The 12,095-nt window shown below is 38.0% G+C and overlaps 2 protein-coding genes across 3 annotated transcripts; one reads left to right on the forward strand and one right to left on the reverse strand.

Moving 5' to 3' along the window:
- Nucleotides 1-20: 20 nt before the first annotated feature.
- Nucleotides 21-4,834, reverse strand: LOC140961622 (CDK5RAP3 protein homolog). Of its 2 annotated transcripts, none has more exons than XM_073420266.1 (10): nucleotides 4,680-4,834; nucleotides 4,467-4,601; nucleotides 4,280-4,374; nucleotides 4,071-4,165; nucleotides 3,828-3,963; nucleotides 3,592-3,744; nucleotides 2,958-3,494; nucleotides 2,550-2,758; nucleotides 2,080-2,212; nucleotides 21-437 (listed from the first exon to the last, which is right to left on the reverse strand). In XM_073420266.1, exons 1-10 carry the CDS (start codon nucleotides 4,744-4,746, stop codon nucleotides 429-431), a joined length of 1,569 nt encoding a protein of 522 aa, XP_073276367.1. In that variant the 5' UTR covers nucleotides 4,747-4,834; the 3' UTR covers nucleotides 21-428. The 2 variants fall into 2 exon arrangements, with proteins under 2 accessions (XP_073276367.1, XP_073276366.1); XM_073420265.1 differs by lacking the exon at nucleotides 21-437 and adding an exon at nucleotides 503-736.
- A 6,216-nt stretch (nucleotides 4,835-11,050) lies between these two features.
- LOC140961731 (uncharacterized) lies at nucleotides 11,051-11,695 on the forward strand. The gene is made up of 2 exons (XM_073420399.1): nucleotides 11,051-11,407; nucleotides 11,519-11,695. The coding sequence occupies exons 1-2, from the start codon at nucleotides 11,051-11,053 to the stop codon at nucleotides 11,693-11,695; spliced, it is 534 nt and encodes a 177-aa protein (XP_073276500.1).
- The last annotated feature ends 400 nt before the right edge of the window (nucleotides 11,696-12,095 follow it).

Consider the following 12,095-nt stretch of genomic DNA (forward strand, 5'->3'; position numbering starts at 1 on the left):
ACAAGCACTCCCATACAGCAATTGTTCAACCGTGGCCCAAGCCCATGGGCTTCCCAGTTTCAAGGAAAGTGGAGCTACTAATACTCTGCTTGTGATGGCTTCTGATCTGGGATCAGGGCCAATTACTCATTCTAATACTCAGTATACAGGAGAACTGGGGCCTAGATAAAAATTTCTGTGAACCCGGGGGGTCTGGGGGCTTTGATTCTTCAGTTCAGTACATGCACTTGGTCACTTTGAATTTCCCTGAATTAAGGTACTGCCACCTGTGTTTTCAATAACCAAATGTTTATTTATTTATTTATTTCCCGATAGACCAAAGACTTTATGTGGTTTCTGTGTTGTGATGTAATGCTGATTGGCATGACATTTATTTGCTGTTTAATTGATCTCGCTTGTCTCTGACGTGCCACCATAACATGTTCTCCTCAGCATACCTAAATGTATTATGTGAAATAACAAAACTGTTGTGAAATGAATATATTTAGCGCAGTTTATGACATCGAAACAAAATAAGGTTCTACCATGTTGAGTAACAACAATCAAGTCTGTTTCAAATGTTTTAGATGCAACATAATTTGTTCTCAGTCCGCACAGGATTTTTATATGTTTAAACTACACCGCTTAACAATGTATTGATCTCTCCAACGATATTGACAGTCCTTTCATCGAACATTCTTGAAAGGGTACTCTCGCAAAGTTTCTTCAACTCCCTGCTTTTCACAAGGGCTGCTTCCTGCACTCAGAGAGTAAAATGCTATATTTGAGGTCAAAAAAGCATTATGATCTCTCCCTTGATATAACAGTCTGGTAATAGGGGGAAAAACTAAGAAACCGTAAGTTGTGAAAAAACATATGAACATTTCTAGCATGGAGGTAAAGTCAAATATCAAGAGTCGAAAATGGAGAATACAAATGAGAAAGCGTCAGAGACTTGAGGAGATCGGGACTGAATGGGACTGAATAGTTTCGAGAGTGGTATTTTGTGAGGAACCTTTGAACATGCATTGAAGATCTGTTTTTTCGTATTTTTGTTTTGCTATCTTTTAAGTTGTTTTGATAGGATTTGGTTCTTTTGGTTTGAATTAGGATAGGAATAAGAGGGGTTTATCCTTTGTGGCATTTATCTATTAGAGTTTGAATTAGGGAAAAGTTTTGTATATTTTTTCGGTTGAATGGAATAAAGAAAGCATCGGAAATTTTATCAAACACAAACTCTCTCAAGATCCAAGGTTCTCTTGTTCACGAGCCTCAAACTAAACAAAACAACATAGGGCGTCAAGGCCGAAAACAAAACAAGAAGGAAATCCTTTCCGACTTGCAAGATTTTCTGCCGCATCGTCCCGTAACGAGATCCCAAACACGAAGACATAACATATTTTTATGGGTTCATATATATCGGGTCTAGAAGTTACTTGGATAAGGGGAAAAAGAATTGAAGTAACACCAGAGTTTGTTAAGAGGGGTTATGTCTTTCTTCTCGTAAAAGGATTTAATCCTTGGCGGAGCGTTTCACTACTAATAATTTTCTTGGTGCACGACAATTCTTCAAATTTTGCCATCTATGGTCTAATGCCGAAGATGTTCAAGAGGAAGCTTTTCGCTAGAAAGAATTTTGGGGCACAACAACAATTCTTGAAGGCGTCTGGTAGTGTCAGTATATAAAAATTTAATTAGATGTAAAACAAGTAGAGATGTTAGAGGATGAACTTTCCATCTCGAATACTAAACAGGGAGCAATGGGAAAGACAATACAAGTAAACAGCCGCAGGATTTTCTGGGTGTATCTTTGAGTGGCTCGATAGAGGCTAGTAACTACTCCTATAGCATATTTCGACCATAACACTTCATTAGCTGGAGCTAGGGTAGGGAGAGAGGGAGTGCCTTTCTTCTCGTAAAAGGATTGAATCATTGGCTGACTGATTAGTTTTCTTAGTGGATGAGTTTATTTTCAGTTTTATCATCGCAATTTCTTGCTTGGAAAAATCGCGCGTATCAGTAAGCATGCAATAATTTAACATCATATCAGCTTATTGAAAAATGCAGCATTTCTTAAAGTTCCGAAATAGTTTAGCTAACCTGCTTTGGCCACGACGAAGATAATGAATTCTGAAGCTCCATCCGTTTAATGTAAAGGTCTTCTAATCCTCCCTTTAACTTAACCTCATGGTGCTTCTTTTCCTCCAGTGTGCTAACCAAACGATCCAAAAATCTGTGATTTTAAATGAATTAATAATGAAATCAATTGGTAACGTCAGTACAAATAAATGTATATAGAACGAACAAGTAAACCGAATGCAAAAACGAGTTACTATGCAAGGATTTTGAGGCTATCCAAATTAGCCATGATGCCTAGCAGATTCCAAATGAAGAAGTTTAAACACTGAAGTACGATTTGGTTCATATCAATTTGGTTTAAGATGACGATGAACTACAGTGTTTGATGCAACAAACATCATAAGACAGCAAAAATGTTACTAAGTCCTCACAGGAAGAATAACACATCGGATAAGGAAAGAGAGAGAATCACATGAAATAGTTAAGAAAACCTTTTAGAATTAAGTATCATGATCAGGTCCCGAGTTTTCCTATTTGTTAATAATGAAATGGCCGAAGAGACATCAGTGACAATTGCTTGGATTGAGTCAGAAGTGTATTGCTGCAGCACAAAGGGAGCTACTGACTGAACTTGGTGTTGTAAGGATAATGTTTCTTCATTCGTCAATTCAAGAAATCGCTGGTTCAAAAACGCCTTGGCCTGATGTTGGTAGTGCAAATGACAAATGAAAAAAAAGTAACATAAATCAGCATACAAACATAAATAACAGGTTAAGATCATTTGAGAAGTTGCGCTAAAAAAAAGTGAACAAAAAACCCCCACACAGAAAGCTAGTCAGCAAGATTCATATCAATGTCATGGTTCAATGTGATAATCAATTCGGTGTGTCCATTGATACCTCAAATAAGTCATCGAGAATCTTATTCCTATATTCTGTCTCCATAAGCGGACTCCTGTCATGGTTATTTCCAGGTTCTTCAGTTTTATTGTGGTGATGTCTTGTACCAGATTCCATGGAGACATTTGGTTCTGTGGCTCCACCAAGTTGCGCATTTTCAACACTAACATCCCAAGACATCTCTTCCACAGAGACATCTGCATTTGGTGAAACCTGAGGATACCTAACACCATATTCATGAGGAGAATTTGGCGAAATATCACTGGCATTAACAATTTCATATGGACCCAGTCCATTGCCGTTATCTTCTATTTCTTCCACAGTACCAATATCCCAATCAATCTGAGAGCTCTCTAAAGTAATATCCCAGTCAATGCTGTCAGACAAAATGTCCGCTGAGCCAGCTATAACAGCAGGCTCAGGATGGAATGCTCGAGCATATAAAGAAGCAATAACTTCAGGACTCGCAGAAACATGAAGGGAAGGAGGATTTTGACGAACATACTGCAAGTTTGTTAAAACCGACCCAGGTCTTTTCTGCAAATAAAATTTCTTAAAAAGGTGGCAAAATAATGGCAAATGCATTGAAATGCATCCAGAATCATTTAAGTAAATAAATATGCAATTTCCTCACATTCTTTTCTGTATGAGCATCTCTAACAAAGGTTGAGTATAATTCAATGGCCCGTGAAACAGAATTATTGTTCAGTACTTCTACGATCCTGCTAAAAATACTTGGAAGAGATTGTATTGCAGTTTCTACCAACTCAGATCGCACATTAATACCCTGCAATGTTAGGACACTTACGTGTAAAATAGAAAAAGAAAGTTCAAAAAAGCAATGACAGCACTGTAGGCCCTTGGCCATACCTGCAATCCTAACTCCAGACAAGCCTCTGTATATTTTGCAGCAGAAAGAGTAGCATTTCTTTTTATATCAATTTCCTTCCTCTCTAATTCTGCAAGCTGATGTTGGGCCTTTTGGAGTTGCTTCTTTTGATATGGACTTCATAATGGAAACAAAATTTGAACGATAAAAGTGAGAGCATATAACAGGCTATTAACAGCTAATTCGAAGCTGAATACCGCCTAAAAGACTACATTTGTTCTTACATTTCATAGTTCACATTTTGGACCATTATCTGAGCAGCCTCGCCAAGAAAAATATGATCTTTCTCATAAGCACGCACTATTGTTTCCCAATCACCCTATAGAACTTGTAAACATTTGTCACAACTTCTATGGAAAAAGTTCAGAGGCACAAACAGACAGCAGAACAAAATTCACATAGTTATGAATGAGACTGAAATTGCGTGTCTTACAGCTGGACCTGAAAGCCGGCCAAATATATTACGGCTTTCTCCAGTCGACTTGAGAAGAATTTCATATATTTTCTTCGCCTCCAGGTAGCCAATCCCTGAAAACTCATAATGCTTGCAAACCGAAATCACACAATTTCTTAAAAACTACGAAGGAATATATTAATTAATATTGGAAGAAATGAAAAACCTTCGGGGTCTAGGGTTAGGAAAAAAGGATCAATGTCTTTCGGGAGTGAAGAAAACGCAGTCGTAATCTTTGCCCTTAGAGCAGCCATTCGCTTCCTCCAATCCAATGGAATTCTCTTCCGATCCACCAACCATTCTTCAATAGTGTAAACCTTTTTTCTAATTTAACCGAAAAATCATCTAAAAATGATAAATAACAGATTCAGTGACATACCTCCGAGACGAGTAAATGCGATGTCGATAGGGAGGGTCTGAATTTCATCTTGTTTTTGCATCTTCATTCAAGTTCGCGTCGCAGTCGTAGGACTACTCCTCAAAGGCAGGGCCTATGCATAAACTCTCAAATAAATTAAAGCCCAAAAAACGTGGACGCGTTGATGACACTTCATATAAATCGCGCCCAATATTCTAAGTTCATCCAAAAAAGTATGAGATAAAAAGAAGAATTAAACTTTTGTCATTTGTCAAAACATTTAACTATTCCATCCATTTTCATTTACTCCGTCAACTCGATCCTTATAGCACTTGATGATAACATGTATTAGAATATAGAGAGATCTAGCTACTAATCCAATATCTTATAAATTCAAGATAATTTTTTCACTCCAAATAAATATTGTTAAAAAGAATTTTATAAAAAGGGCATGTTTGGTAGGTGATATGAGGTTATTAATTTAAACCAACTTTGATTGATAAATACGTAATAGTTGAGATAAAATAATATTTCTTAAAAGTAAAAATTTACGGTAAAAAATAAAAATATCAAACTCATAAAATATATTAAATTACACACTTTATAAAATTTTCTCCATTCAATTGTGTTTTTCTTCACAAATTGAGAGGCGTATTTATAGAATTTTTTTCGAAATAATCAAAAAATAAATACATCATCACACACTAATTTTCAATATTTACAACTCTTATTTTCAACATTCAATAATTTCAACTCTTATTTTCAACATTCAATAATTTCAACTCTTATTTTCAACACTCCCCCTTGTGATGATGATCATGATACAATGATTGTCTTCATTACGTGTTTTTATACTAGCTCGTTAAAAACCTTACTTGAAAAAATCCATTAGGATAAAAAATCATAGTAAGAGAAAAAGAGTGCAGTCACGTAAACTCTCCCTCATGTTAACACGAACGATTCTTCATAAATTTCATAGATTGTGCATCTCAATGTTATATAATGCTTTCTGAATATTATAGTAGGAAATGCCTTTGTGAATAGATTTGATGAGTTTTCACTTGATTGAATGTAATGAATATCAATATATTTATTCTTCTCAAGCTCTTGGGTGAATATGAAGAACTTAGAGGGAATATGTTTAGTTCTGTCGATTTTTATATATCCTTCTTTCATTTGAGCAACACATGCAGCATTATCATCATACAGTGTCACGGGCTTCTTGTCGAATGATAATCCGCATGAAATTTGGATATGTTCAGTCATTGATTTTAACCACACACATTCACGATTTGCTTCATGTAGTGCAATTGTGAGAGTCCAGCCCAAACAAGAGGCCCAACCCATGTTTTTTTTTATTATTATTATTATTATTAAGCAAATAAGATAATTAAGCAAATAAGAAAAGAAGTTTCTCTCTCCTCATCTTCATCTTCTCGATCGAAAGCAGCATATTTCTTCTTTTTCAATTTCGAAATTCTTTTCAACGATTGTGTCTGTTTCGATCATCCAAAAATTAAAGTAAATACATTTTCGGATAGCTCTCGTCGCAAGCTACGCATTGATACCCATTTTGCACAGAAATCTCACGATACTTTTCGAGCCCGTCGGAAACCATCGATCGTTTTCACCGAAATTTGTGAGGAAACTCTCGGTTTAAGTTTCCTAGAACTTTATTTCGAAGCCTTGAGGTATTTCGGGTTTCGAAATTTTGGGTATTTTGAATTATTCGAATTTCAACAATTGATATATGTTGTATTATTGATTGTAGGTGAATTATTGAGTCGATTCGAGGAATTTATCGACTTTTTCAGAATTTAGTTTGCTGAATTTCGAATTTTCAGATTTATAAATTGGGATATTTCGACTTTTGAGCTGTACATGCGCTAGTCGGACACCGTTAAGATGTTGTGATTTGAAATTTTAAGTTCTGGAAATTTAGTGTGAATTTTGGAATTACTTTCAATAAATTCCTTGATTATTTAACTAAGATAGGAATTGATGTGCAATAAATAATTTTGCCACAAGATTGGAGTTTTCGAGAAATATTTAAGATATTTTGTGGTAAATTAAAGTCATTTGAGGTACGTACGAACTGTTTTCATTACGACGTCTATTATGACGTGAGATGACGTTGAGTATTTTGTAATGAGTTGTGGCATACTTTATGTGCTACTGTGAATACGTGATTGCATTCATGCATTTATTTGAGTTGATCTTATTAGTGCATAGCATTTCGAGCCTTGACTCTGTTGATTGCTATTATTACTGATCTATCGAGTTGTTGCGTCATCAATGGAGCGGGTGGGTAGGATTAGCACTTCTGATGACTTGCATGAGGGCTGAGCGGGTAGCTCCCGTACCCTCGATGCTACGTGCATGGATGAGTGGCGACTTGATGTTGCGTTGCTACATTCCTGGCACGGGTGGCCACTGTTACTGTTGTTGATTCGATTCATTTGGACTTCGTTTGGTATCCGTTATCGGTTGTTACCTTTCACGCATTGCATTGCATCGCATTTTACTTGATTTTATTTCATGTCAGTCATATTTGTAGTAATATTACTGGTTCGTCGTACTGGGGCCCGACCCCTCGTTTTTTTTTTTATGTTGTGGTTGTTTTTGATGCCATAGCAGGTTATCCAGCAAGATNGACATATATATATATATATCTTAATAATATATATGTATATATATATGTATATATATATTATGGAGTCATACATTTACCGGAGAGATGCCCCGTGTAGCTGTACTGTTATTTTTACGATGTTTTGAATTGATAGTTGTGTGATCGAGCCTTGCCGGCTCTACATGTGTTTAGTCCTGGCCAGTGCGGCTATAGGTTGTGAATTGATGTTATGACTTTATTTCGAGTATATAAATATTATTTGTGATGTTTTGTTTTTTTGGGCAAGTCCTATTTACGAATAGGTCATGCCGAAATTTCTGTAGGCCCAAAATGAAAAATTTTAATCGCTTTCGCTGTTTACATTAATAAATCCTGGTTGTTTGGTCATTAAATATTAATCAGGAGCACGGGCCCCTACAGTTGGTATCAAATCGTAACTGGGATATGCTCGAATTAGAGTCTAGGACACTTGAGTCTAGACACAAATAACATGATTGTACATGTGTTTGACTATTTGCTCTTATTTGAATTATTTGGTGTGATTTGCTTGAATTTACCTACGTTAGAATGACTAGCTGATTAGGCATAGAATGTAGTTTAGAAATTGCCTATAAGTTTCTTTTACCTGTTATCTGCCTGGTGATTTAATCCTCGTGTCTTGTAAAATGGCACCTGGAGGAAGAGGTAAAAAGGAAAATAAATAGTGTAAGAATCTGAGGCGCAAAATGTTCGAGGACTTGCAGATATCATTAGAGGTAGATGTGGTCGACCTCGAGGACAAGTCGCTCAAAATGTTGAAGAAGAAGTGAACCAAGAACCTCCTCGACCTGAAAGACCTGGAGCTAGACAGGTAGCGATTGAGCAAGAAGTGGAACAGCTGACACAAAAAGTTGGAGGAATGCAGTTAATAATTTCTCAGTTCCATTAATTACGTCCTCCAAAATTCTTTGGCAATTAGAGCGGCGAAAAAGCAGCAGGCTGGCTGACAAGTATAAATCATCTATTTAATTTGTTGGAGTATTCCCAATATATTAGATTGAAGCTTGCCATCTACCAACTTAAAGACCGAGCACAACTCTGGTGGGAAGCCACAGAGGAAGCAATGAAGGACTCTGGTGAAATTATTACTTGGGATGCTTTTCGTGCTCACTTTACCCAAGAATATGCACCACTATCATAAGATGCTGCTAAAGAAGAAGAGTTCAATCAGTTGGTGCAGGGCAATAAATCAGTGGTGGAATATGTTTCACAGTTTTCTGCTCTTTTGCCCTATGTTCCACATGTTGCTAGGAATGATCAGGCTAAACTATCACGTTTTCTGCACGGGTTGCAGCGGACTGTTCATACTTTGGTAATGACTTGATCGCCTAATACGTATATTCAAGCAGTGGAAAAGGCGAAGAAAATTGAAGCAAGTTTGCTCAGAGGAGACCCACAGCCAGGTCCATCATCTGTTTCTCAGGGATCTGGGAGTAGTATGTCATTGCCAGTGGATTTACCTCCATATCAGCCTATACAGTCATACCAACAACCCAAACAGCAGAGGTACAGGGCAAAAGTAAAGCAATTCAAGAAGAAGTCTCAATCCAGCTCCTCAAGTTCAGGCAGTGCACGAGGGGGAGGTTCTGTTTGGTCGTCTAGCACTGTGCATTGTGACCGATGTGGTGGTCGACATTTCAGTTCCCAATGTGTAGGAGTTCAGGGGACTTGTCATAATTGTGGTCAGATTGAAAATTACGCCAGAGTATGTCCTAATGCAGGGAGACAGCAATTCCAGCCACAACAGTTGGGTCAAGTTCCCCATGGACCAGCCTTTAGACCATATGCTCCTACCCAATCATTTCAGCAGTCTAGTTACCCACCTCCCAGAGGTCCTATTCAGTAGCCATTTCCAGGGCCACAGCAATCCCAAGTCCATGCTTTGACTCAGGACCAGGCTCAGGATGCACCAGGAGGAATGATTGCAGGTATTTGTTATGTTTTTTACTATCCTGCACGCATATTGATAGACACAGGAGCATCTCATTCATTTTTATCTGCTGCATTTGTTGATGAGCATGAGATTTCTACTATTCTTTTGTTGGATACTGTGTCAGTTGCTGCTCATGCCGGTGTATATTTGATGTCCTGTGAGATAGTTTTGAACTGTGTACTTAGATTTGAGGGTAATATTATGATAATAAATCTAATCAAATTAGCCATGACTGATTTTGATTGTATTCTGGGTATGGATGTGTTGACGAATTATCGAGCCACTGTGGATTGTTTCCATGGAGTTGTCAGATTTAGACCGTATTATGGCAGCAAATGGAATTTTTATGGTTATGATTCAGAGTCTCGAATTCTATTAGTATCTGCAATGGAAATGTTTAGGTTGTTGTCAATCGACAATGAAGGATTTTTGACCTATGCTCTTGATGCAACACGGGAAGAACGATTGAAAGTTTCAGACATTCCCGTTGTCAAGGATTTTTCAGATGTATTTCCTGATGAGATTCCAGGTTTTCCGCCTCAAAGGGAAATAGATCTTAGCATTGAATTGATACCAGAGACGAATCCTATTTCTAGAGCACCATATCGTTTAGCTCAAACAGAGTTGAAAGAAATCAAGGAACAGCTACATGATTTACTGGAGAAAGGCTATATCAGACCAAGTTTGTCTCCCTGGGGAGCTCCAATATTGTTTGTTAAGAAGAAAGACGAAACGATGAGAATGTGCATCGATTATCGGCAGTTGAACCGGGCTACTGTGAAGAATAAGTATCATCTGCCACGTATTGACGACTTGTTTGATCAGTTACAAGGTACTTTTGTGTATTCCAATATTGATCTTCGTTCTGGATACCATCAGCTCAGAGTCCGAGAGGAAAATCTTCCTAAGACAGCATTTCGGACACGTTATGGACACTATGAATTCCTAGTCGTACCGTTTGGTTTGACTAATGCACCCACAGTGTTTATAGATTTAATGAACCGTGTATTTTGAGAATTCATCGATAGATTCGTTATTGTATTTATTGATGATGTCTTGATTTATTCTAAGTCAAAAACAGAGCACAAAGAACATTTGGCACTAGTCCTTCAGGCACTCAGAGAAGCGCGGTTGTATGCCAAATTTTCGAAGTGTGAGTTCTGGATGGACAGAGTTTTATTTTTAGGCCATGTTATATTAGGACAAGGAGTATCTGTTGATCCTAGTAAAGTTGAAGCTGTTATCAATTGGCCTAAACCAACAAATGTGTCTGAAATTCGAAGCTTTTTGGAATTAGCTGGGTATTATAGGCGTTTTACTGAGGGATTTTCTAAAATAGCTAGGCCGATGACCCAGTTGACATAGAAAGATCGACGTTTTGTATGGGCTGCAGAATGTGAGTCTAGCTTCCGGACTTTGAAAGAAAAGTTGACCACAGCTCCAGTGCTAGCTTTGCCTTCAGGCTCAGGTGGATTTGTTGTCTGTACAGATGCTTCTCTAAATGGACTGGGTTGTGTTTTGATGCAAAATGGGCGAGAGATTGCATATTCATCGCGTCAGTTGAAGCCACATGAGACTCGATATCCAGTTCATGATTTGGAGTTAGCTGCCATTGTGTTTGCATTGAAGATATGGCGTCATTATCTGTACGGGGAACAATTTGTGATTTATTCTGATCACGAGAGTCTGAAGTATCTTTTCACACAGTCCGACTTGAATATGAGACAGCTTCGATGGTTGGAATTACTTAAGGGCTTTGATTGTGAGATTCAGTACCAACCAAGGCGGATGAATCAAGTTGCAGATGCTCTGAGCAGAAAGGTTCAGCCTAAAATGTTGGCATCTTTGACTATTTCAAAAGTTCGTGAGCATTTGGGAACTTCGGGATGGACTTACCAGTCTAGGGGCGACTACTTTATAGTTTCATCTATTCAAGTTGAACCACAAATTGTTTCTAAAATTAAAGCAGCACAGAGAACTGATCCACATGTTCATAGATTGGAAGAATTGAATGAGACAGATCAAACATACAAGTTCAGTGTTGCTTCAGATGGATGTCTACGCTATAATGGTAGACTTGTGGCTCCGAATTTAATAGACATAAAAGAAGCTATACTTCGCGAAGCTCATTGTAGTCGACACAGTGTAAATCCTGGAATCAGAAAGATGTATCATATCTTGAAATCTCATTACTGGTGGGTAGGTATGAAGAAAGAGATTTATGACTTTGTGGCTAGATGTTTGACGTGTCAATAGGTTAAAGCTGAGAGAATGAGACCTGGTGGTATGTTACATAGTCTTGAAGTGCCACAGTGGAATTGGGAACACATTGCTATGGATTTTGTGACACACCTACCTAGTTCTAATCGTGGTTGTGATGCGATTTGGGTGATTGTGGATAGATTATCCAAATCAGCTCATTTTATTCCTTAAGATCGTGCTTGTACTTATAAGAAAATGACAAAAATGTACATCGATCATGTAGTAAGATTGCATGGTGTGCCTGTAACCATAGTATCTGTAATGCCCGAGATTTTGATTCCATTAATCTTGAATTAATATGATTATAGATGGACCATTCAGAGACCAGATTGGGTGAAGCATGTGCTTTATGTATATTTTTTACAGACCTGTTGGCGCCCGAGCGGTAGTTTGTGACCGCCCGAGCGCCAGTGTTCAATAGGATTATGTTCGGGCAGAAGATGTGGCGCCCGGGCGGTAGTTTGTGACCGCCCGAGCGCCAGTGCATAACAAGTGCGGGCAGAACATTCCGCGCCCGGGCGGTAATTCTTGACCGCCCAAGCGCCGCCTGAAATATGTGAAAAGAGGACAC

The sequence above is a fragment of the Primulina huaijiensis genome, chromosome 16 (assembly GCF_012295235.1).
Source record: "Primulina huaijiensis isolate GDHJ02 chromosome 16, ASM1229523v2, whole genome shotgun sequence".
NCBI classification, from domain to species: Eukaryota; Viridiplantae; Streptophyta; class Magnoliopsida; order Lamiales; family Gesneriaceae; genus Primulina; species Primulina huaijiensis.